This window comes from Panthera onca, chromosome F1 (assembly GCF_046562875.1).
Source record: "Panthera onca isolate mPanOnc1 chromosome F1, mPanOnc1 haplotype 2, whole genome shotgun sequence".
NCBI classification, from domain to species: Eukaryota; Metazoa; Chordata; class Mammalia; order Carnivora; family Felidae; genus Panthera; species Panthera onca.
Window position 1 is genome coordinate 6,327,622 of NC_138355.1, and position 25,730 is coordinate 6,353,351.

Genomic DNA, 25,730 nt, shown 5'->3' on the forward strand with positions numbered 1-25,730 from the left:
GAGGTGGGACTTGCTTCTGATCAGGGAGGAGGAGAGGGAGGTTTCCAGGAGGCTGGCAGTCGCCTCCGTCTAGATCCGGGTCATGGTCTGGGTCATCATCTGTTTGTGTATATGGTTATGAGGACTTTTTAACTTGTAGCCTTTTCTTCGTATATCTCTTTACATATCCTTTAGTATACATGCAGTATACAAATTGCATGATGTGTATGCAATTTCATATTATTGGCTGATCATTAGTTACATATTTATAGGTTTTACCGTTTTTTACTGTGCTGTCTATAGAAATTCTTTATGAAATACACATTTACCCTTTTTGTCAGAAATTTTACAGGTATTTCCCCTGCTGTTTTCTTCTCGATTGTCTTACAGTGTCTTTTGCTACATACAAATTAATATTTTTGTGGTCAAATGTATTTTATAGCTCTGGCTTAAAAAAAAAATCTTCCTAACACTTAAAATGTCTCTTTAACATTTAAAGCTTTAATTCATCTTTGTGTATCAAATCACAAAGATAGGATTTTTTTCTTTTTTCCCAGATGTTGTTTAGTCTAGCTGTCCTATACCACTTATGAAACAGAACACAGAATGTCCTTTTCGCATGCTACTGAAATACCACATTTATTTGATTTCCTATGTCTGCATGTACTGGGTTTTGTTTCTGGGTTTTAATTTTGTCCTATTCATTTCATTTATTTCTATGCCATTTTAATATACTGCTTTAATACTTGCTAATGCAGCCCTTTTTTTTTCTGTAATTTTTGGTCAATTCATAGGCAGTTTTTTGTATTAGTTATAAGATGATTTTATCCAGTACCTCCATTGGAATTCTTTTTGGAAATTTATTATATTCGCATACTAAATTTAGAGAGAATTGACATCTTTATCAGATCCAAGTCTAAATGGTGCATCTTCCCATTTATCCACGGTTTGTTTTACATCTATGAGCAAGAGTTTATGGTTATTTTCCTACGGACTTCTTTCTGTTTTCATCCATAAGTGTTCTCTAGTTTTGCTCATTGTGAGTAGAACCTTTTTCCTATATTCATTTCCAAATGGTTGTTGCTAGCACATAAAAATGCAATTGACTTTTGTGTCTTCACTTAATAACTACTTAACTGAATTAGAATCTCTTAGATTTTCAAGGTACACAGTCGGCAGCAAATCTAGACTCCATTTCTTTTCCCACTCTTGTTTATTTTCTCATACTTGGTAGAACCTCCACAGACTGGGAAAATAATGGTACCAGCAGACATTCTTGTTTTGTCCCTGATTGTAACGTAAATGCTTTAGTGAGTCTCCTTTTAGAATTGTGCTTTTCTTCATTTGGGGGAACCTTTATCATATCGTAGCCCCCTGTATTCCTGTGTAACTCATCTGTTTATTCATGCAATTCGTTGTTAAAAGAACGGATGAATGAAATTCATCGAGTTCTTTGATCTTAAACGTGACTTACGATATTTTAAGTAACAGATTTATTAAGACATAACGCCTATACTTTACGTCACCTGTTTAAAGTGGCTAATTCAGTGGTTTTGAATAAATTCCTGGAATTGTGCGCCCGGCCCCACATTCGGTTTTAGAACATTTTTGTCGCCTCCACAAAAACCCCCATACTGTTTCCTTGCCCTCCGTCCCCCAGCCTTTGATAACCGTTGATCCGCTTTCTGTCTTTGCAGACTTACTTATTCTAGAAACTTCACATTTGTATGAATTTCAGGTTCACTGTGTGGTAGCAGACACCAGTACTTCGTCCTGTTTGATGTCTGTACAGGATTGTGCCACATTTTGTCCATCCATTCTTTAGTCGGTGGGCATTTGGCTTGTTTTCAGTGTGGGACTATGACGAGTACCGTGTCGTGTACACTTTTGGTGTGGGCGTGCGTCTTCATTTCTCTTGGGTGTGCAATTGCCGGGTCGCGAGGTGACTCCGTATTTACGACTGTTTCCCAAAGTGGCTTTTACCGTGTTACATCCCCGCCACCGGTGTGGGTGAGGATGGTAGTTAGTTCACGTCACCAGCTGTGTGTTCTTGTCTGGCTTTTTGTTTAGAGCCACCTAGTGAGTTAGGAGTTTTTAAGCCTTTATCCGTTTGTATTATTGAACTTGCTATCTCTGAGTCTGCGGTCAGTGGTCCTTTATCTTCATTTCTTCTTTCTCTTCTTTTAACGTGTGTGGTTTAGGAAGAACAGTTAGAAGCTATACTGTCAGCAGCAATCCATACGAGTTCGCTGGGACTTTTGACTGGATGTATCAAAAAGTGGATAGCAGAAGGTAAGATTGCAGTTTTTAACAAACAGAAAATTCCTTTTGTATTTTAAAATTTTTAAATTATTCAGTTTGGGGAGGGGTGAAGCTTTATTTTGAGATAATCGCACATTGACATTGTAGCTTTAAGACATTATGTAGAGGGCCCATGTACCCTTTCGGCACCACCTTCCCCCGGCAGGGTCTGGGAGACCTCTGGTACAGCGCCTCAGTCGGGACCCCCACGTTGCCCTTTTCAGAGCCTCGCCTGCCTCCCCCGATCCCCATCCCTAACCCCTGGCAGCCACCAATCTGTTCTCTACTTCCATAATTTTGTCATTTCAAAAATGTTCATGGGGCGCCTGGGTGGCTCAGTCGGTGAAGTGTCTGACTTTGGCTCAGGTCGTGATCTCAACGGTCTGTGAGTTCGAGCCCCGCATCGGGCTCTGTGCGGACAGCTCGGAGCCTGGAGCCTGCTTCGGATTCTGTGTCTCCCTCTTCTGTCTCCCCACTCGTGTACTCTCTCTCTCAAAAATAAACATTTTAAAAAAAGTTCATAAATGTAATTATATAGTACATAATCTTTGGGATTGACTCTTTCACTCAGCAAAATTATCTGGAAATTTCTTCCCAGTTGCATGTATCCCCCTTTTTACGAGCATATACGCCACATACACATTATTTTTGTTCTGAATCATTTGAGAATAAGTTGAGGACATCATGTTTCTTTACTTGTGAGTAACATTTCAGTATTATTTCCAGAAACAAGAACTTTGATTACCAAACCACTTTGTACTTCTAAAAATCAGGAACACCTTGATACGTGCGATTATCCGATCTCCAGACCTTACTGGGATCTTGTCAGTCATGTCAGTCACGTCCTTTGTAGCACTTAAAGGGGTAGGGAATCCAGAATATACTCTGTGTTTAGGTTTTGTGTCTTTTTGTTTTCTCTTTATCTTGTATAATTAATTCCTAGGCCTTTATCTTTGAAGAAAAGACTTTGACTTCTTTAAAAAATAGAAGCCTGTTATTTCATAGACAGCCTCCCAATGTGTATTTGTTCATCGTTCCCCAGGATTAGATTCAGGCTCACATGTTTCGCAGCAGCACTCCATAAATTGACGCTCTCCTTGCCGTTTCATGAGGGTGTGGCGCCACTTTGTCTCTGTTGCTGTTGAACTTAACCTTGCTCGCTTGGTCAGGGTGGCTGCTCTCTTTTCCCACTGAAGTTACTAATTCTTTGTTTGTAATTAATAATTCTTTATTTTTTCCGTTGATATTTGCAACTAAGAACAACCAAATTCTGCTGCTAATCTGCGCTTTGTGCTCGAATGGACATGGAATAAAGTGATTTTCACAAAAGAGGAATTTGACAGACTATGTAAGTATTACATTAAAAAATTAACCTTGGTTTATGTGTTAAGTACCTGACAACTTTTCATCAGTTTGAAGTTGTGAACTTTTTAAAGAACTGTCTGAAGAATAGTATTTCTTTTTAAATTGGGGTGACAATTACTGTTTTTGTTTGATTTTTAAAGATTTTTGGGGGGGGTGGCGCCTGGGTGGCTCAGTCAGTTGAGCTTCCAACTCTTGATTTCGGCTCAGGTCACGATCCCAGGGTTGTGGGTTCGAGCCCCGTGGCAGGCTCCACGCTGACCATGGAGCCTGCTTAGGATTCTCTCTCTGTCTCCTCTGCCCCCTCCCCCACTTGCACTCTCTCTCCCTAAAACAAAAATGTTTTGAAAATTAAAAAAGCTCTTATTTTTAATTTCCACACCCAACGTGGGGCTCAATCTCACAACCTCCAGATCAAGAGTCACACGCTTGCCCCAACCATGTCGGGCTCTGTGCCGTGAGCTCGGAGCCTAGAGCCTGCTTGGGTTTCTGTGTCTCCCTCCCTCCCTCTCTCTCTCTCTCTCTCTCTCTCTCTCTGCCCCTCCCCCACTCACACTCTGTCTCTGTCAAAAAATGAATAAACGTTAAAAAAGAAAAAGAGAGAGGGTCACACGCTCCATCACCACTGCACCAGCCAGGTACCCCGACAGAATTCTTTTTGAGCAAGATTTTGCAACACATTGTCAAACTGGCAGCACGTTAGTATGTGTACGGTACCAAGTTTCAGGATTATATCTCATTTTTGATCTTACAAGATTAATTTATAAAACATGCTGATGATGGAGTTAGAATATGCCAGGTAACTTCAGAAGCTCCTCTGTTTTTTCATTTTCCATGTAAATATATTTATGACTATAAAAAGGCTGAATAGGAGGGCAAAGAACTCCTCTGTCTTCTACGAGCAGATGTTTTTATCAGTCGTTCAAAGTCCTTTTTCTTAACAGTTTTGCGTATTCACTGTACACTGAGTTGTGAGGTGTCCTGTGAATATCAAACGCTGCTATACCTAATTAGTGCAAAAATAATGGAATAATGTGATTGCCCTGTATATGAAAGTAAAATTTAAGTTTTAGATGTATATGTCTTTGTTATTTGTATCATCGTGTTAGTGATGAATGAACAAATGGACTTCTTAAGTAAATCACTCTTCGTAGAAGATTTTTAAGTTTTTTCGGAAGACGTGAGGTTCTATAGTATTTTTAGGGCATATTTAATGAAATAACAAACATGAAATAATTTTAAATAATTTGGCAATCACTTAGTATAGTTGAAATGAGGGACAAACACTGGATAATCCAGAGTCAGGGTAAATGTACTTTTTTGAAAGGAAAATGTTTTTAGAACTCATTATGGTTATGTAATTCATGTAAAAAAATTTCAAATCAGTTCACAAATTGTATGCCTTCATTATACTTAGAGTATAATGTGGTGCTTCAGGCTTGAACTTGGTAACTCAGCCATTATTGCTGCCTTCAACTTCCGTTATTGGTTTAATGGGTTGTTTTTTTTTTTTTAAACCTAATGTAATTAAAATACAAAACATAATATTTTAAACATTGGAAGTAGAGCGTATCATTTGAGGAAGGGTTTCTGCTTAAGATACTTGTTGCGTGGTTAGTCACCCATGAAATATTAACGAGATAAATTTTATCTAAAAGATGTGACCAGTCGCAACTAAAATACCCATTTTTTCCCCAAAAAATGAATTTATAAACTCCATCTTGAGTTTGAAATGAAAAGACAGCCAAATCTACAACGAATTGTAACAAGCGTGCAATTTATCGTCATAAGTCTTCATCTGAGGCTCCAGTTCGCTGTCTCGCTTCTGAAGACTGGAGGTGGAAGGAGTGCTCTTACAAAATACTAGTCACAAAACAACGCTGTACGTAAAAGATCTGCTATAAAGGACTTACTTGAAGGAGAAGTGTTTAATGAACTAATTTCCAGTGAATCTGAAGTTGACTCTAGATCACCTTCCCCTCTTCACATATTGCTTATTACCCCGTTCTGCCTCTTAAAAAAATAGTAATTTGGATTTGTCTTTTCTGGGGTTCTTGAGGTCGTGTGCTGTTTCAACCTTGTGTTTGGCGAATCTCACAATGTACAGACTAAGTCTGTGGCCGATACGAGTTTGAGAAACCTTGCATTTGCGATTTTAATTCATACTTATTGTGTCAAAACGCATCTTGTATTTTATCCTTGGAAGGTACACCATTATTTGATGGCTCGTGTCGCTTCATCGATTCGCAAACCATACAGTCCCTCCAGCAGTGCCGTTTGCTTCTTAGCAACCTTAATTCGGTCTTAAACTGTTTCACGAGAGAGGCCCAAGACATCACCGAGAGAGGTGTGCGCTTTATCTTTTGTAAATGAATTTTTATTTCAATTTTACTTCTTGGCTTCGAGAAAGAATAAACCTCCGTGTCTTAGATACATCATTGTGCAGAGGCTCTTGTTTTGTAACAAAAACTACAGAATGTTATTCGACGTGCCGTGAGCTCCTGCTTAAATAAGCTTGGGAAATTTGGGTTAAACTTTCTGATTGTTGAGGCAGAGTACATACTGACGGTAGAGTTTCGAATTCTTATTTTTATTCACAGAGGTCATTGTAAATTTTTTGTCTCTGTTTTGCCATTTAAACAAAACACGCAGTTTCATTTTAAAGGCCTGGTTTGAGCAGCCTATGTTAATATTACTGTACTAGTTTGTATTAATGTCTAAATTTGGCTTCTGAAACTAGGTAGATGGAAGCATAGCTAAGGTGGAGGCATTTCCCTAAAATGTCTGCTTAGTTAGTTACTTATTTTAGCATTTTGGAGATTACTCGTTCAAGCGAAGTGTGTTCAGAAATACACATACACCGTTAAAAGTCTCCGAATCATTAGTTTTTGAGAACCGTCGAGTGTCTTGATTTTTCGTTTGTGATTGACAAATTGCAAGTTGCACATCTGGTGTTCGACCTCCCCTGCAGGCCTTCTGGACCTCCACAGGAAGTGCCTGGTCACCCGGCTCATCTGCCGGTACACACAAGTGGTGCTTTGGTTCTGCCGCTCCGGGCTGCTACCAGAGGGCTTAGGTAAAAGATTTACGTAACCCGTGGATGGGCGTGGACGCGGTCTTAAATCCTTATAACTTGCTTGTTCTGGGGTTTCAGATTTCCTTTCTCCCACCACCTCACTTACGTTTTCTCCTGTTCTCACCTCCGAACGTTCTTCCTCACTTTGTGTCTGGAGAGCCTCGCCCTGTGCCGTTCCCAGGCGTCCACACACTATTTATTGGGCTGAATGACACGAAACTTGGCTTCCGAAAAAGGGTCCAGCGATATCACCAGCTCTGTTTAGATCCATTCACCCGTGGGTTTTCTATTCTAATTTGCTGATCTTTTCCTCCTTAAGAGTTCTTTTAATATGGTTATTAACCAGTATTATTTGCCATCTGTTCAATGTCTCCTTTTAGCTAATAATTTATGCCAGTACCAAGAATTTGAGGATTTGACTTTTGCCATGTTTGTCTAGAGCACTTCCAAAGCCTCTAACTTCTTGCACGTCCGGGGCACACGTTAGATTCTGTTTAGAAGTGCTTCTGTCCTGTGCGTAATTGCTTTGATCTTACTCTTTCTTTATGCTCTTTGATTTTTACTTAAATAGTCGCCGTTGCTGGCTTTCAGATGATCATTTGTGATTAAGGGAGTAGAATCATTTTCTGGAATAGCTTTTCCAGAGTTTTAAGCCAGCACCCTTGTTTTTACAGACTGTCACGAGAGACTCTGTTTTCTCATTTGTGTATCTGCTAATTTATTTACTTCATTTAAGTAAATTTATTACTTAAATTGAGGAAACCTGCAGATTAAACAACATCATATGATTTTAGTAAAACATTAATGTGTGTAACCTTAAGTATCGTTGGGAAGTTTTGGAAATCTTACCGGCCTTTCCCCCCCCACCCCCCGCCCCCCGCTTAACCAATATTTAGATGATGCCGTGCACCTGCCCCGCTTATGCTATAACTACCCCGTCATCCAGAACTACTACACCAGCCGTCGACAGAAGTGTGAGCGTCTGTCCAGGTACAGTATATCCGGAACCTTCCAGAACATTTTAAGAATCGCTTTTGTAAGAAGTCTCCCTACCTCGGAACAGAATTAGTCACGCTACAAAAGCTGAAATCGTGGGATTCTTAAGTATGGTGACAGGATTTGTTGCCAGCCTTGTTATTTTAGTTGTAACGTTTGCTTGTCTGCCTTGACCTAAGGGTTACCACCTTTACTCTATAACTCAGTATTTCCTAATCTAAAGTAGTTCCCACAATTGGTTTATCAGAGGAGATTCTGTAGTGTAAGCGTGTACTTTTCCTGAGAATTCGTATTCAGGAAAAGACTAGAAGCTCCGAGTCCTCAAAACATAAAACATACCACCAGTTAGGCATGTTATGTTATTTCCACTAACAGCTGTGGTTCGACACTTCACCCACTTTTTTCTGTTTTTCTTATTTCCTCATTTCTTTTGAAAACACGTGACTGTTCGCCTCATTGGTTCCTTTGAAATAAAGGAGTAGAAGTACTAGAAGCAAGAGCAGCGAGTGAGCCTCGGTTCTGCCTCTGGACTTAGAGCGCCTTCTCCCTTGGGCCAGAGCGGCTCCGTGGTAGCATAGCCCGCAGCACTGACCGCGCTGGCTCACGCAGGCACAGGCGCAAGGTCACGGTCGCCCAGAGATCAGTGCCTTCGGTGCGTGGCAAGTGTGGAGTCCGGTGCTTAAGAACTAATCTTGGAGACGAGCGCGGACTTGGGAGACTCACTAGGCATATCTGAAAATTCTGGATCTGTTATTGCTAAGAGTGTGTGTCCCTGAGCGGGTTTGCTAAGCTTTCTGGTCCTGTTTGTCACAAAGTTACGCAGTCAGTATGGCTGCAGACTGAGCAGCTGCCCGCCCCCAGGAGCAGTGTTGTTTGAGGAGGAGGCAGGCACTGTGTCTGCCTTTCGCCTCGTAGGCGCACAGCGAGGCAGTGGTGAAGAGATCGCTGGGGCCAGAACCCCCTGGGTGATGAAACTGAGGGCCTGGCTTTTTGACCCTGAACTGCAGCACATTTTCACCAATGGGCTGCCGTGCTCTCTCTCGGGCTGTAAAACCCAGAATCGCTTCAGGCACCTGGCGGGCGGGACCCGGTTCTCTTCGGGACCTGACCTTCACGCACTGGCTTGCTGGTGCCCCAGCCAGAGGCGTCTTCGGGGTCTCGCTGGTTCTTGATGACTAGAGCTCACCTGGTGCTAAACGGGGCCCTGTTGTCGACTCTCTGGATTGTTGGGATCGTGATGCTTATTGTTCTGATAATACTAAGTAATTATTTAGATAAAACTAAATTATTTAGAAAATACTAAATAAGTTAATACTAAATAATCGTGAATGTTGCCCTTCTTGCAGAGGGAAGTGGAATCCTGATTACTTGATGATTGACGGAATGGTTTCTCAGTTAGGAGATGGCGTGGAGAAGCTGTGGAAACGGGATGAAGGAGGCACAGGAAAATACCCCCCCACCAGTCTACACGTAAGTGCCCGACAACAGAGTTGTGGGGGAGGGTGGTCGTGCTTAGCCCTATATTGCACACCCGGCACAGGCTCGGGAAACCAAGGAGCCTGAGTGAACGAATATATAAAGCTCATCGGATGTTTTATCCTTTTGTAGGCACTGCTGGACATATACCTCCTAGACGACGTTACCGAAGCGAGCAAACACGCTGTCGTATCCTTTAAGCGCTGTCAAGTAATTCACGCGTTACCCGAATCCTCAGATTTGAGAGTGGTGGGAACCTCGCACATCTAAAACCAGTCTCCGGTTCACATCTGAAACTTCTCTAAAGGAAGGTTTCCTAACCCAGGGTCCGTTGGTTGGGTTCAGAGGGTCCGTTGCGGACCTGAAACCATGCAGAACTGTGTTTGGTGTTCAGTTTTCTAGGGATAGCGTCCACAGCTCTCCTCGACTGGACCATGTGTCCCAGACGTTCCCAGAGTTAGAACAACGGCTCCAAAACATGGCCGGCCAGATGCTCTTTCTTAGTGAGGTCAACTTCTGTGTTCAGTACGAATACATGAGAAGTTAGCTTAATATTACCTTAGGTATTGGCTGGCTTGGAGCCCGGTGGTCTTTGCAGTAATATTTTTGTGCTAACGTCAGTTTCTTTATCTAAAAACGTGTAGTTCCATTTGTGATTTATAACAGATGATGCGCTTGCTTAAGCTGCTGGGTTTTGCTGCCTAACTGGAATTTTGTCTGTGGCTCTGCTTCTTCAGTTTGCCCGTAAGCCACTGGCTTCCTTAAGCAAGGGTGCTTTAGTTCATCTCCTTCGTGGTGGTACTTGCTGTTGAGAACGAGTGAGGTCGGTTGTAGGACTGGCTACACCCACGTTTCATAAAACTGCCACGGTTGGTTATCCGCCCGGGCTTTCCGAATGCCAGATGCAGCCCCTTCGAGCCTGTTTGCTGTTGCTGCCTAACGCAATTAGACGTGTGGGAGTTTTCTTCTTTATTGCCCTTAATCCTCTTTTTTAAAGACCATTTATTTGTTACTCGATATCATGTATTCCTTCCCCAACAAAACAGATGCTTGCATCGAATCATTTCCGACGGCCTTTGCCATTTCTTGGGGCCAGGTCAAACTTATCCAAGGGTTTTGGCTGATAGATCATAATGACTATGGGGTAAGTCTGTTCACTTAGAATGTCAACGTTCGTAAACTATTAGGATTTGAGAAAGAAATACATAGCTGGATTAAATGTGATGTTACAGATACGATACAGTCTGCTTTTAGAGGTAATTTAAGGACTCCGTTCAATCAGTGCCTTTACCAAGCACTATTTATCCAGTGAGGATACAAAGATAAAACAGTTTCGAACCCCAGGTTCCGTACTATCCAAAGAAGGAAAGAAATAATAAGCGATGGCTAGTAGCGCAAATACGGCGCTTGTTCCGTCGGAGATAAGCTAGGTGTGTTGCTGTAGGAGGCAGACTTCGGCATTGATGCGTGACGGTGGTGGTGGGAAGCTTTTTATAATAGCTTAAATGAGGCCTCAAAAGAATGAAGCTTTTACTTAAAACACACCATGTGTTCAAGTAGACCTTTACAGGTTGCATTTAAACGCTTTTTGTGGCTGTAGCGTTGCCTGTCTTTGTAAAGGTCGGCTACCTTGTCTAAATGCAGCGCGTCACGTTTGTATTTACCGACTGTCATGTCCTCTTTGCAGAGCGGCTTGGATCTTCTGTTTCACCCAAGTACTGCAAAACCTGTGTCGTGGCAGCATTCAAAGATTATTCAAGCCTTCATGAGCCAGGGGGAGCACAGACAAGCCCTCAGGTACATTCAGACCATGAAGCCGACGGTGTCCAGCGGCGATGACGTCATCCTTCACCTCACTGTTCTGCTTTCTAACAGGTGAGTCTGCATTTTGAAACTGCAGTCAGACTCTGGATTATACGTCAGTAAATCAGCAGTATATAATCTCGCTTTGGTCGCATCACGTCATATTCATTCTCAGGGTTCTTCATCTCTTGGCGTTAGGAAGAAATGTGAAAAAACCTTTTGTCATAGGAAAGGATGAATAAGGAGTAACGGGAAACGAAGCTGAGGTTTAAAGTAGCATCTGTTGCCGGGGGGCGCCTGGGTGGCTCAGTCAGGTCGTGATCTCACGGTGCTCCATGTCGAGCTCGCCACTGTCAGTGCGGAGCCTGCTGGGGAGTCTCTCTCTCCCTCGCTCTCTGCCCCTCCCCCACTCACATGCATGCGCTCTCTCACACTTGAAAAAATACTTGACTAAAAAAAATTATATCTGTTGCTAATTGGCTGTATTGGCAGTCGGCCACATGGACGGTTGGGGTTTGAGTAGCTGAAGAGGGGCCTAAAATAGAGAGGAAGGATGAAGTCATCCTGAGTTGTAAAATCAGGTTGGGTAATCTTACGTACTTGAACCAGATTTGAGCACGTGATATCTTTGCATTGCCTCTTCCCTTTGCCTTATTTTAACGTTCTCTAATCAGTGTGGTATTTGCCGTTTATATTACAGCAATATATGTATATATTGCTGCAGTTATTTGATCTGTCACATTTGTAACAACAACAAGTTAAATGGCATGATTGGGAAATACAACGATCTCATTGGGTTTCCTTGTTAACCAAATTAGTTGGGCGAGTTGCTGGGAGCTCATGTTTCTTACTTGGTTGTAACTGTTTTACACAGCTCTTTTTTTTTATTTTCCAGTTCTATCGATTGGCCGCTTTTATGTTTTTAGAAAATGGTCACTTCACTCACCACAAATTGTCCTTAATGAACCAAACACCACTTCAGTGCCAGCACTCTGAAAGTTAATGTTTTCTTTGTTCTCTTGGGTTAAACAATGCATCTCTGAGAGGAGAGGGTTGAATCTCTGCATCTCAGATAGAAGACAAGTTCGGTAGCGTAATCGTGGGTTGGTTAGACAGGTAGAAACTGCCAGTATCCTCAAAAGTAATGAATTAGGAAGTACTTGTTGAAATGAAATAACTTGGGTTAGCCGGAAGCATTTGGCTGGCTGAATAAATGTGGAGTGAACATTAGAACAAAAAGAAAGGGTTGCCTGGGGGCTCAGTCAGTTAAGCGTCAGGCTTTGGCTCAGGTCGTGATCCCACGATTTTGTGGGTTCGAACCCCACGATGGGCTCCGTGCTGACAGCTCAGAACCTGGAGCCTGCTTCGGAATCTGTGTCTCACTCTCTCTCTCTGCCCCTTCCCTGCTTGTGCTCTCTCTCTCAAAAGTAAACTTTAAAAAAATTTTTTTAAAAAAGAAAAAAATTTTAAAAAGCTAACGGTGATAAATGTTTATTCAATAAATGGGTTCATTATATGCTGACAAGTGCTTTTCAAAAGGGGGGGGGGGGAGGGCTTAAGTAGGGGTGGGAAGAAACAGATACGTGTTTGCTTGTGTGTGTCCAGAACTTCTTAGGAAGGATACATGAGAAATTGTTAGTGATGATTGGGCACCAAGAAGCAGCTTAGGAGGCTGGGAGTCCACTGTGTATCCTTTTGAACCTTGTCAAAGCATGTAAATATCTTACTGTTGAAAAACAAAAAGCCCCATATTCTCATGACCCTCCCTCCACATGGCTTCGAGCTGCCGGGACACAGGCTCCCCACGTGCCCTCACTCTCCTCCGCAATTTTACTGAAGAGTTTGGCCTTCACTGTGACAGGCTGTTTCAGGAGCTTTCCCTTCCCCCGGAACCTTGTAGCAGTCCTGTCACTGCAGCAGTGAAGGGGGCCGCTCCAGGCTTCTGTTGGGCAGTGTGGACCCATTGAACACCCCCCACCCCCTTTAAAAATACAAGTGGCCTACTATACGTCTTTCTGCAACATACTTTTATCACCTAGGTCATTTGGAACTTATTTCAGAATAGTACAAAAAGAGCTTCCTTATTTTTGTTGCATAGTAATTCGGTGTGATGGACCAGTATTTATTTAATTTCCTCCCCTTAGTGAACACTTACGTGTTTTGCCATTTTAAACATTGCTACGAGTAACTGCACGTTTTGCACAAGCACAGATGCAGCTTGTGAGGTGTAAAATCCTGCAAGTGGGCTTGCTTGGTGAAAGGACATTTGCAGTTACAATTTTGGGAGATGTGGCACGTTGCCCTCCGTGAGGGTTAGGCTGCTTTACCCCACGTCACCTTACCCTGTGTCCTTTAGTTTTAAGGGGGATGAAGTTTTAAGAAAATTATTTGCTTGACAGTCATATTCCTGTGTCCTTGCCGTGTTTTTATTCTGCCCGCCTCCCCCCACTCCAGTCCTGAAAGCCACCAGCCCCTCCAAAAATTCCAAGTGCTGGATTAATTACTGTCAGATTTAGTGCGGATCTTTCAAGACGTTTTGTTATCTTAGTAAGTACGAAATAAGTCTGTAAACGTTTATAGGCTTTGTTCATTGGTTAATTTTTTTAAATAATTAATGTTCATACTGTTGTAAGCTTGCTTTTTTTTTTTTTTTTTTTTCACTTAACAGTATATCATGGGAAACACTGCTTATCCAATGGTCTTACTGCCCTTGGAAGGACAGCCTCATGACCCCCACATGATGTCCAAAACTGCCTAGTTGAACCCATGTTCTCTAATCAGATCTTTATCGATCAGTCACAATATTTTTTTACTGAGCGAAGCAAGCCCATCACCGGCCCATAAACACTGTTCCATGGTCCCACTGCTCTCATGCTGGGTGTCTGTTCCACGGGAGCCAGCTTTTTTCTGCCACACCACACTACTCTTCTTCTGTCCAGACCACATTAGCTTATGTCTTCTGACTCCTGTGTACTTACTTAGCTTTTTTATTTTACACGTAAGTAATGGTCCAGAACAGCATCACGTGAACCCTTCTCGTTGATATTAGCAAACTTCATTATATAATGATCAATTTTTTTTTTATTAACTTGTTTTATTTTTTATTTTTTTAAATTTACATCCAAATTAGTTAGCATATCGTGCAGCAGTGATTTCAGGAGTAGATTCCTTAGTGCCCCTTACCCATTTAGCCCAGCCCCCCTCCCACTACCCCTCCCGTAACCCAGTTTGTTCTCCATATTTATGAGTCTCTTCTGTTTTGTCCCCCTTCCTGTTTTTATATATATTTTTTGTTTCCCTTCCCTTACGCTCATCTGTTTTGTCTCTTAAGGTCCTCCTATGAGTGAAGTCTTATGATTTTTGTTTTTCTCTGACAAATTTCACTTAGCATAATACCCTCCAGTTCCATCTACGTAGTTGCAAATGGCAAGATTTCACTCATTTTGATTGCCGAGTAAAACTGCATTGTATATATATCCCACCTCTTCTTTATCCTCATCCATCGATGGACATTCGGGCTCTTTCCATCCTTTGGCTCTTGTCGATAGTGCTGCTATATAAACATAGGGGTGCACGTGTCCCTTCGAAACAGCACCCCTGTATCCCGTGGAGAAACGCCCAGTAGTGCCATTGCTGGGTCGTAGGGTGGTTCTCTTTTTAGTTTTTTTGAGGAACCTCCATACTGTTTTCCAGAGTGGCTGCACCAGCTTGCGTTCCCTTCTTTTTTTTATGAGAGACCAGGAGGGTGAGCAGGGGAGAGGCAGAGAGGGGGCAGAGAATCCCAAGCAGGCCCTCTGCTGTCAGTGCAGTGCCCATTGCAGGGCTCAAGCTCACGAACGGGGAGATCGTGACCGGAGCCGAAACCAAGAATCTGACTCTTCACCGACTCGGCCACCCAGGTGCCCACCGTGATGAGTATTTCCTAAAAGCTTAAAGTACTTGCAAATTATACACACAGAGCGTGATGAGGTTCTGTGGGTGGAGCGCTTATTTTGAATACCTCACACAGCTTTTCTAACACGGAATCGTGCTGAACGCCGGTTTCAGGTACGTGGTGGAGGCCTGGACTTTCCTGCGGCAGCACTCCGCCGGCCTTAACGTGGAGGAGCTCCTCAGGCACGCGTACGAGGTCTGCCAGGACGCAGGCCTGATGGAGGATTTGCTGCAGCTGCCTTTCACCGACACAGAGCAGGTGATGACCCCCAGCAGCAGCTCGGCAGAAGTTCCGGATATGCTGGCGGCTCACGACTGTGTTTGGTTCTTCCTAGGAGTGCTTGGTGAGATTTTTGCAGTCCAGCGCCAGTGTTCGAAATCAGGAGTTCCTTCTAGTTCACTACCTGCAGCGTGCCAATTACGCCTCTGCCCTGAGGCTGAACCAAACTCTGAAGGCCAATCTCACGGTATGGTTCAACTTGTTTCATCATGGGGGACAAGAGAAGAAGGAAGACTGGTGACTTTGTTGTATAAGAGTTTGTACTTTGGGGGCGCCTGCGTGGCTCAGTCAGTGAGGCGTCCGACTTGGGCTCAGGTCACGGTCTCGCGGTTCGTGAGTTCGAGCCCCGCGTGGGACTCTGTGCTGACAGCCTGGAGCCTGCTTTGGATTCTGTGTCTCCCACTCAGTCTGCTCCTCCCCTGCTCACACTCTGTCCCTCTCTGTCTCTCAAAAATGAATAAATGTTAAAAAACAACAGAGTTTATACTTTGGTAACCACTGGGGTTTTTATATAACCTTGAGCTTGGAGAATTCCTCTTGTTACTTCTGTAGCAGATTGGGAGCGGGGAATTAGTACTTACCTGATTCTCTAATAAGTACGTCGTTTCTCTTTGGCTAACTACCCACACTTCTTGCGAGACTAACCACCCCACTCAGAGAATAGGAGGCAGAGGTGGAGGGGCAGTAGGAGTTAAAACCGTGCAAAGAGCATGGGCCTTGGGGTCCGATTGATTCTTCTTTGTGCTCTGTGCTTGAAACACATTCTCTGAGCCTTGGTTCCTTACCTGTAAAATGTGAAGGTCTCTTCGTGGGGATGCGCAGAGGTGTGTCTGAAGGGACATGGTGCCTGACCCACGTAGACCCTTGGTGAATGATAACCATTGTTTTAGTAGTTGGGAAGGATCGAGGCCAGTGGACAGGGACTGCTCATGCAGTTAGGTGTGTGTCAGAGGTCCTGGGTTGGGAAGAACGGATATGACGGGAGGAGGAAGATACTCTTAGGTATGCAGAATTTATTTTAAATGCTAAATACGTAAACGTAACACTTAATGTTTTTGAATTTTAAATTTTTACCAATTACGGCATATTCAATAGAATGATCGGGATCCTCTTTTGCGGGAGAGATCAGAGGTTCGGAATGCTATAATAGACCAATATGGGAAAGTCCTTCCTAAAATCCAGCGAAAATTAGCCTTTGAGCAAGCCAAGCCTTACCATCTGTCCACATCACCAGTTCTTCAAGAAGGTAAGATTTCATTGAAAACTATCAGAAAGTATCAGGTGAGAAAGGATATCAAATGATTACCTTCTGAACCATTGTTAGCTTCTGTTTAGCTCACTTTTGCTTTGATTCGTTACAGTAGTTTTTTTTTGTTTTTTGTTTTGGTTTTTTTTTTTTTTACTGGCCACTCGAGCTGCCCCCCCTGCTCCCCATGCCCCAACATAAAAGTTTTCTTGGAAGTTTGTATAGTTTATTTAGCAGTGTAGTACAGAGTAAAAGAACTCGTTTTATTTCATTTGGACACTCCTATCCAACTTTAAGAGAACATGTCAGATAATATTTTTACTGCCTCCTAAAAGCCCAAGTTGTTGAATCTCGCTGCATAGATGTTGTTAAACTAAGTATAACCCTGAACTACTCTTCTCTCATGACCCCTGTTTTCCAGTCACTCTTTCATTATTAGTCAAGTAAAATCCTGGCATCAGAGATGAAATTGACCTTGCGTTCTTTGTTTCACAGTTTCTAGACCCAAACCATTATCGACTGTCACAAAGCAGACCGGAACAGGGACTGTGTTAACAAGATCTACTTTCATCAGTAGCGTGTTGTCTAAAATTGGAGAGGTTTGGGCAAACAGCGACCCTAAAGACGGCACATCAGCCTGCAGCAGGTACTCTCTCCTCACGCCCCGTGACAGCCTGGCTTCTTGTTAATCCTCCCTGGATGTCAGAAGCTGTCATCAGCAGTCCAGCCTTAGCGTTTATTAGTGTGTTTAAAAAGGAGAAACTTGGGGCGCCTGGGTGGCTCAGTCGGCTAAGCGTCCGACTTCAGCTCAGGTCACGATCTCACAGTTCGTGGGTTCGAGCCCTGCGTCGGGCTCTGTGCTGACAGCTCAGAGCCTGGAGCCTGTTTCAGATTCTGTGTCTCCCTCTCTCTCTGACCCTCCCCCGTTCATGCTCTATCTCTCTCTGTCTCAAAAATAAATAAACGTTAAAAAAAAAAAAAAATTTTTAAAAAAAAAAAGGAGAAACTTGTATGTTGACTATTTTTATTGTAAGAAGAATTCTTTTTGTCTTTAAATTGAAAGGCATTTATATTTATTATTATTTGTAACTGAACGGAAACGTACAGAGTAAAAAGCAAAAGCCCTCCTTTCCTATCTAATCCCCTCTTGTTTTTTTTTTTGAGTTTATTTATTTTGAGACCGAGAGAATGCGTGCAAGCATGGGAAGAGAGAGAATGTGTGCAAGCGTGGGAGGGGCAGAGAGAGAGGGAGAGAGAGAATCCCAGGCAGGCTCCGCGCTGTCAGCACAGAGCCCGACACGGAGCTCTGTCCCATGAACCGTGAGGTCATGACCTGAGCCAAAATCAAGAGTCGAATGCTCAACCGACTGAGCCACCCAGGAGCCCCTAATCCTACCTTCTTAAAGCATATTTTTAATGTAATACTCTTTGTAATACATAATCCAAAGTTAAATTTTTATTTTCTTTGTAGTCCTAAAACAGAAGGACCATCTCCTCCTCTCCCACATGCAAAAATGCCTGAGGCATTTGTTGGAACACCAATTTTAAAAGCGTCACAAAAAGTTTCTAGGTAAGACTTAACTGAATCATTTTTAAGTCACAATGTTAGACAATAATTGCACTGTAATTTTTAATTAACTTTAAAACTTTACATGATTTTAAATTCTTGAATGAGTTTTTGTGCATGCTTCTAATTTTTTTCTAACTTGGTAAGTTGTGTAGTAATTTTAGGAAACTTTACACCAGCTGCTATGCTAGCCTACTTAGAAATTGTGCTGAATGACATCAGACTGCTTAAAGAAGCAAACTTTGTTTTATTACAATCATGAGCTAAGTAAACTGTTAACTTGCTTTCTTTAATATAAGTTCCTGATTGATCTGTGACTCAAAGTCGTTATTATAATTTGTGACTAATTCGGTTGGCTCATTGAAACTTTCTCCTGTATAGCAGAGCCCACTAAAATGCCTTACGTGGCTTCAGATGCAATCATATTTGTACATCTTCACCTGTGGTATTAGGAAAGTAAATAGTTAAGTTGAAGTTTTGCATCCAAGATGAAATTGCGATTGTATTTCATTGAAAATGTTGGATTGTTGGAAAAAGTATTCATGTCCTCAAGAGTGGAGAACAAACAGGTGTCTCTTAATGTTTGATTCTTTGTCTTTAATACACCATGCTCATGATTGTTGCAAATTTCTGATCGTTTACATTTTATCAGGAATAGAATTACATTATTTTAGGAGAATAAAATGATCTGAATTTAAGGTACTCAGAAGAAGTTAGTAATTTACAAACGGGGCCTAAGCTATTTATAATAAAGTGGGCATATTTTCAAAGCTTGACCAGGGTTTTCTGTTTTGGGGGGTTAGATTTAATTAGGTGGAGGTGGTGGTCTTTTAATTACCGGGAAGGTTATCTCAAATAAAAGTCATTATTATTGTCATTCTGTTTTCCTATCAGTAGTTCCACTTTTTCCCCCACAAGTCAACTTTTTCTCAGCCCCTTTGTACTTTAATAGATCTGGGGTTCAAGAAGGGAGCAGTAATAAAGGTTTTCAGACTCATGACTAATGGCCTAACGACCTAAAGAAAAAGAAGTATTGAGACTCCTTCAAAGCTATGATTAACTCAGAAGGAAGAAAGTCAATTGAGGTGTGAATACTTATTTTTATAGAAACCATTCCATTCCCTAATTCTGTGTTTCAAACTGGTTTGCATTAGTGGGTAGTGAGTAAATTTAACAGATTGTGACTAGCATTTCTTTCAACGAAACAGAAGAGGTCATATCAGTGGGCACTGCATATAGCGAGGCTAAGTGCTAGTCTATGTAATTTATGTTTTGTGTGTGTGTGACCTGAAATGCATTACTTATTTGTATCATGGTAAAAAATTGTGGAAATCCTAAGAACTACATTTTTAAAGAAAATATCATAATCAAAAAATGCTTTTTTTTGATAACTGTTTTAGTAGAATTTCAATATATTTGGTCTTACACTTATTAGTATAAGAATTTTGTATTTACTCAGTAGGTAACTTTGTTGCACAGGCTGTGTTTTTGAGAATCATTCATAAACAGGCACCTCGAACATAAATATTGACACAGTGCAAAGGCACATAGCAAAAGATCTATGTGGGATAGTTCAGCATAAAAGTGAGCAAACAGTTTACAAATAAAGATTTTGAATACAAATGAGGCAGAGAAGGAAAAGAAGAATTAGGAGAGGCAAGAAAATGTCTAGTGGCCTGACTGGGCATTTTTGATTTGGTGGAAATCTCAAGGCTGTGCTTATTAGTAAGCATTATTTATTAAGCTAATACTTCCGAATCCAACAAATGTTTCCCACAACAGGTTGGGTCTTAAAGCCCCATCTGTGAACTATGTTCATCTACCATCACAGTCATGAAAGTCTCACTTGAATGTAGAGGACAGAAGGGCAAGGACGGGGGTGGGTAATTCCTGGGCACCAGACAGGCACTACCTTTCCAGTTCTTCTCAGCTGAACCACAGAGTCCTTTGGGGGAATTAAAAATGTTTTCTTTTTATTGCTACAAAATATAACCATCAAATAGACTGTTGACGAGGAAATTGGGGAAGGAGTGGCTGATGCAAATAAATGGTCTATCAGAATTTGTAACCTGAATTTTCACTTTTGAATTTAAAGTCTTTATCTGTAAATTAAGTTTTTAAGCTGTTGGGACTATGCGTGCTTAATACAAATTCTTGGTGAGATTAGCTTTATCATTTGTATAAACTATGTCCAGGACATCACAGAAAATGATTCAGCAGAATCTTGAGATTCCATTTTGTCACTGCCCTCATTAATTTGAAAAAATAAGGTTTTTGTGTGTGTTGGTGATCATTCTTGCGTTGCAATAAAAACCAAAAAGGTCAAGCAAACCAGTGTTCATTATGTAGGTCATATGTAGAGAAAAGGAATTTTTACGTGTTCATAAAAATGAATTCTAGCAAATGGATCTGTCTGCAAGTTAGTTATCCGGATCTTTCTGTGTACTGTGTGTGTGCTGTGATTACAGACCACCGGATTCGGTCGTTCGTCCCGTGCCCCAGCCGTCTCAACATTTGGGATTTATTCAGCAAACCCCCACAAGGTCTCCTTTATACCGAGCATCCAGTTCATTGCCAGTAAGGTCACAACAGAAAGGATCGAGTCACAGCTCTCCCAGGGCTTCAGAATTCCGCATACTTGAAACTCCCTTTGTAGTGAAGGTGAGTGTTAGGTACCTCGCATTTGCATTTGCGGGGAAGCTGGGAAGCTTTCACCATCCAAGTAGAAGGGAGAAGGAAGCTGTTTATAACTGGTATCTCTGGGTAATTGACAGCTTTAAATCTTTTGGGGGGAGTTACCTTTCCAAATTATTATATTTTTACATCTCAAACAGACTTTTACTAAATTTACCTTGTGCGCTTAATTGAGGTTAACAATTACATTGTTGTTCCGAGAGTAACGCAAGTCTCTGTGGTTATTAAAAGTTGAAACCTGTAAGTTAAAACCTCTGAAAAAGGTTTCACGTTGTTGGGTTTGCTCCCCCCACCCCCGCCCCCTCCACTCCTTCTCTGCTACTGTTTGCTCTTTTTCCTTATATCAGATGCTTTTAGTTCTTAGGTTTGTTTTTATTTATTTACATTCTCTCCTTTGGTGAAACTGTAAATTGTTACTCCTTGCTAGTGGCATATCTGCCTTAAATTCCTTTTCCCCCACATCTCTGTTAAGTCATGAGTTGGGAAACCACAACAGTAGACCTGCGGTGGCAGGGAACGGGCACCTGCTTCCGTCCCGCTGTCACAGTGGTCAGCTGTGTGCTGGCACCTAGCCCATCATCCTGCCGAGTCCCACAGGCTCCCTGCCTTTGTTTTTGTCAGTTGTTTCTGGATATTCCACATTGAGAGTAAAGCCAGGGGATTCTTAAGTTTCAAAGTGAATAAAATAGTTCAATAAATGCCAGTCCAAAAATAGTTATTAAAAGCAGTTGAAAAGAAGGTGGATAAGCTAATTAAGTTCCTGACATTTAATCTGTAGGATACTGTGATTCTTGTTTTCTTTCTTTCTTTCTTTCTTTCTTTCTTTCTTTCTTTCTTTCTTTCTCTCTTTTCCTTTTCTTTTTTCTTTTCTTTCAATGTTTATTCTGGGAGAGAGAGAGCGTGCACACACGAAGTGGGTGAGTGGGGTGGGTGGGGGTGGCAGAAGGAGGGAAGAGAGAGAATCTTAAGCAGGCTCCACGTGGAGCCCCCCCTTGGGACAAACCTGAGACCATGATCTGAGCCAAAATCAAGATTCCAACGCTCAACTGAGCCACTCAGGTGGCGCCCCCCCCCCCCCTTTGTTCCCTTAAACTTGTTTTTGTTACTTTGTTTTTATCCATAAAAAAAATCACATTTTGGGGCACCCGGGTGGCTCAGTTGGTCAAGTGTCTGACTTCGGCTCAGGTCACAATCTCATGGCTCATTAGTTCAAGCCCTGCGTTGGGCTCTGTGCTGACAGCTCAGAGCCTGGAGCCTGCTTCGGATTCTGTCTCTTTCTCTCTGTCCCTCCACTCATGCTCGCTCTCTCTCTTGGTCTTGCTCTCGCTCTCAAACATTAAAAAAATTTTTGTTAAAAATCACATTCCATATTCTATCATGTAGTTATTTTGTGCCTGCTACCGAAAATAATCTAGGAAAAAAAATCTATGTAATAATTGAAATAGATCTGATGGAATTCAGTAATCTAATGGGATACAACAGTTTGCTAGTCCTTTAGAGGAGAAGTTAAGTGAAGGAATTATTTCTGCTAAACAGTTTCTGTGCTAATTATTTTTATTGATTATAGTAAATCCTCAGAGGATTCTCAGAAGTAATCAGTTACTGTTGGATTCATGTGATGAAATTATATTTTTCGTGAAACAGTCTTAAAGTCAGGCTCATCTGTATTAACTTGCTGTAATCAAACCTGGTTCTTTTCATTGCACGCTGTCATTTCTCTTCGCCTAGCTAATGTTTTGTAAGCAACCACTAAATAATTTATCTCTACGCTGTATTTTTGTTTTTAAGTTTATTTATTTTGAGAGAGAGAGAGCACGTGCATGCGGGGGAGGGGGAGAGAAGGAAGGAGAGAGAGAGCAAGGGAGCGGGAGTAGAGAGAGAATCCCAAGCAGACTCCACACCGTCAGCGTAGAGCCTGATATGGGGCTTGAACTCACAGACCGTGAGATCGTGACCTGAGCTGGAATCGAGAGTCGGACACCTAATCGACTGAACCAGCCAGGCACCCCTACACTGTATTTTTTAAGTGTAACTTAAACTGGGAATAACCAAGGCCTTTAGAATGATTGTGGATGCAGTTTTATGTCTTGTAGCCTTATGTATAGAAACCTCTGAGTAGAATTTTGTATTTTCTTCCCAGTAATCCATAATAAAAGTTTTCATTGATGTATTTATTGGAGATGAGCATATATAGCCACTGCTGTGACTTGGTTGACCCTGTCTGTCCTTCTGTAAGTGTCTTTTACAAATACTAACGGTGGAATCCCATTTGTTTCTTGTCACAGAAAGCTAAAACTCTGGCCATGTCAGTCGCTTCCTCTGGATTTGCCGAGTTCACTCCTCAGTCCATCCTAAGGTCTGGTCTTCGAACATCACCTTTACCGTCTCCGTCTCTGTCGCCTGGAAGGTCCCTTTCCCCTCCTCTGCGACTTAAAGAAACTAGAATTTCATTCATGGAAGAAGGCGTGGCCACAAAACGGACTGCTGAAGTAAGCCTGTTAATAGTTGGAACAAAAAAGACTTAATAAGAATGTATTAGCTTTTACAAGTAAAACGATAAATCCATTTAAATAATACCACTCCAGAGTTTTGTATGCACTCTCGCAGAGTGTCATGAAATCAGAAAACATTAGTTCAGAAAGAAACTCATGGTATTGGCCGAGCCAAACCCATCATTTACAAGTGAAGAAAATACAGCCCAGAAGCACCAAGTAAATTGCCTAGAATCAAATAGCTATTTGGCGGCAGAAACCTCCTAATTCTTAGTCCATGTTTTGTTTCTTACCTTATTCATCCTCTCTCTTACTGAGACCTTAATTGGTTGTTTAGGCGGGTATGTTGTCAGACTTCCACTGTGGCTGATAGGACACCATTTGGCGGCAGTGGGCCATCTTGCCTCCTGTGTTTACTAGTCTTTTGGAAAAACTGCCTTGTTACCAGTTAGGGAAACTTTCACAGCCACGTATCTGTATCTGGAAAGATGGATTTAGAGCGAGTGTTGACTGAGGAGAGAATCTAGACAAATACCAAAATTGGAGAGCGTGGCGAGCTGAGACTCGACTGCGACTTCTTTTTACTAGTCAATATTTTCTTTTTTCCAAAACCTCTTACTTGACAGGGGGCAGACGAGAGCAGAATAAGACTATCTTTTACGTCACCTTTCCATAAATGTGGAGTTCCGGCAGAAAACAGACGGCTGAAGAGCGAAGACAGGACAGCAGCCTTTTCCCCGAATAGTCCCGAAAAGGACCATCGAGAAATGGACGTGAGTTTGGAGGACACGGCCTCACAGAGTTTGGAGAAACTGGACACGAGCAAAGAAAGTAGCGGTACCTCAACCAGGTCGGACCAGACCACCTTGGAGTACCAGGACGCGCCATCCCCAGGAGACTTGGAAGATCTTTTTGTGGCCTCAAAGCCAGTGAGCCCTCCTACAGAATTAATTGCTAATTTGACTGAACAGACAGAGAAGGACAGTGATCCAGACGTTCTTGAATCAGAAATAACTCCTCCAGACCTGGAGAAACAAACGGGTAAGAGCTCATTTCCCGATATTCACAAGATTTGTAATAGAATTCTTCCATTGTAAGAAAAGCATCGGGATTGAACAGTCACATGATCACAGCGGACTAGCTTGTAGGCACAACGCACACAGGTGACGTCAGGCCCTCTTACGGCTCTGAGAAGTGACAATACGAACTCTGCAGACTAGATTGGTACGGTTTTTAACTTGTCCAGCACCCTCAACTTTCTAGAAAGCTGCTCAGAAACCAGGTCGTTCGCTCGTGCTCTTCACTGTCCCCACTGCCAAAATAATCTCTGGGCCCATGAATTTATAGCTTTATGTTTATCCATCGGAAAGATTTTGAGCCCCTAACGCATGTGCAGCAGGTGGGCTCTTTCTGTGTGGGCTCATTGCTGAGAGTCAGATAGTGAGGCAGACATGGCCCTGCCCATCGGTAACTTAGAGCCTAGTGGACTATAGATAAATGAACAAGCACTTAGACTTTTGTTTGATACATGCTATCGTAGGTGGCATGGAAGGGGCCGGGGGAGAGAGGAGACAGACTTGGCTTAAGATTGCATCAGAAATTTAGCCCATTTTTGTATGTTTCGACCCCCTGCGCATTTAAAGGTAACTCCTGACTTTAAAACTGTTAATCTAAATACTTCTATAGAAATCTGTGTCCTAGTGGTTTCTTTGGGGCTCTGATGTCTGTTTCACAAACACAGGCATTGGCAATTGCTCTAAGGGCCTAGGGCTGTCCCCGTGAATAGCATCTGTCACTTTGGATGTGCTCGGTTCCACTAAAATATCTGAATGATAAAACATGAAGATGTTCATGGCAGTATCTTCATCGATGATTCCTGAAAAGATCAGGCAGTCTCAAATAGAAACTTCTGTTCTCATGGGGGATCATGAGGCACAAACTGTAGAGTAAAACTGACTACATTGGAATCTCGGCTCCTTACTAGGCCTGGGATAAGATGTGACCTCATGCCTTTGTTTCCTTCTCTGTGAAGTGGGGGGACAGTTCGACCACTTTGCTGAGGACTAAGTGCGTCGATCTGTGTACAACACTTGCACTTTAAGCCAGAAGTGAGAGGTGTGGATTAAGGGGGCTCTTGGACTGGGCTCAGAGAACTCGAAGGATCTGTGGCATTCTGATGCCGGGGAGTAAACCTAACGGTATAAAAAAGCGGAGCCACCAAACGTGTTCAAAAGTAATCGTCCAGGAAGGACTGTGAGGGATCGCTAAACATTTGGCATAAATCATTGTAAGTGTTCTCCACCGTGTGATTTCCAGGCCCTTTGGAAGAGGCGGAGACACAGGACCTCTTAGTCGCAGAGGCGGAACTTTCCGAGTTCAGTCACTTGAGCCCCGTTCAAGGAGTCGAAGCTTCCCTCGGTGTACCAGCGGCCCACGAAGGGTAAGTTAGTGGAGAAAAGTTCCCGTGTTAACAAAGTGTAATAAAACGGTGAACCGGTCGTTTAATATTCGTGCGTAGATGAGCT

At 42.3% G+C, this 25,730-nt stretch overlaps 1 protein-coding gene across 6 annotated transcripts in view; it reads left to right on the forward strand.

Annotated features, from left to right (window-relative positions):
* The window catches only part of AHCTF1 (AT-hook containing transcription factor 1), a 78,912-nt gene that overhangs the window by 36,482 nt on the left and 16,700 nt on the right, over positions 1-25,730 (forward strand). For all 6 annotated transcript variants that reach the window (XR_009613350.3, XM_060643328.3, XM_078440528.2 and 3 more), the window contains 18 exons: positions 2,181-2,271; positions 3,539-3,628; positions 5,849-5,989; positions 6,614-6,718; positions 7,615-7,708; positions 9,061-9,184; positions 9,323-9,379; positions 10,188-10,334; positions 10,878-11,065; positions 15,041-15,185; positions 15,262-15,393; positions 16,302-16,452; positions 16,948-17,098; positions 17,924-18,022; positions 20,488-20,680; positions 22,999-23,202; positions 23,832-24,246; positions 25,522-25,645. Coding sequence is in view for 5 of the 6 variants with exons in the window: in XM_060643328.3 (XP_060499311.3) it covers positions 2,181-2,271; positions 3,539-3,628; positions 5,849-5,989; positions 6,614-6,718; positions 7,615-7,708; positions 9,061-9,184; positions 9,323-9,379; positions 10,188-10,334; positions 10,878-11,065; positions 15,041-15,185; positions 15,262-15,393; positions 16,302-16,452; positions 16,948-17,098; positions 17,924-18,022; positions 20,488-20,680; positions 22,999-23,202; positions 23,832-24,246; positions 25,522-25,645 (2,651 nt within the window). In the remaining variant the exon portion in view is untranslated. The remainder of the gene's footprint in view (positions 1-2,180; positions 2,272-3,538; positions 3,629-5,848; positions 5,990-6,613; positions 6,719-7,614; positions 7,709-9,060; positions 9,185-9,322; positions 9,380-10,187; positions 10,335-10,877; positions 11,066-15,040; positions 15,186-15,261; positions 15,394-16,301; positions 16,453-16,947; positions 17,099-17,923; positions 18,023-20,487; positions 20,681-22,998; positions 23,203-23,831; positions 24,247-25,521; positions 25,646-25,730) is intronic.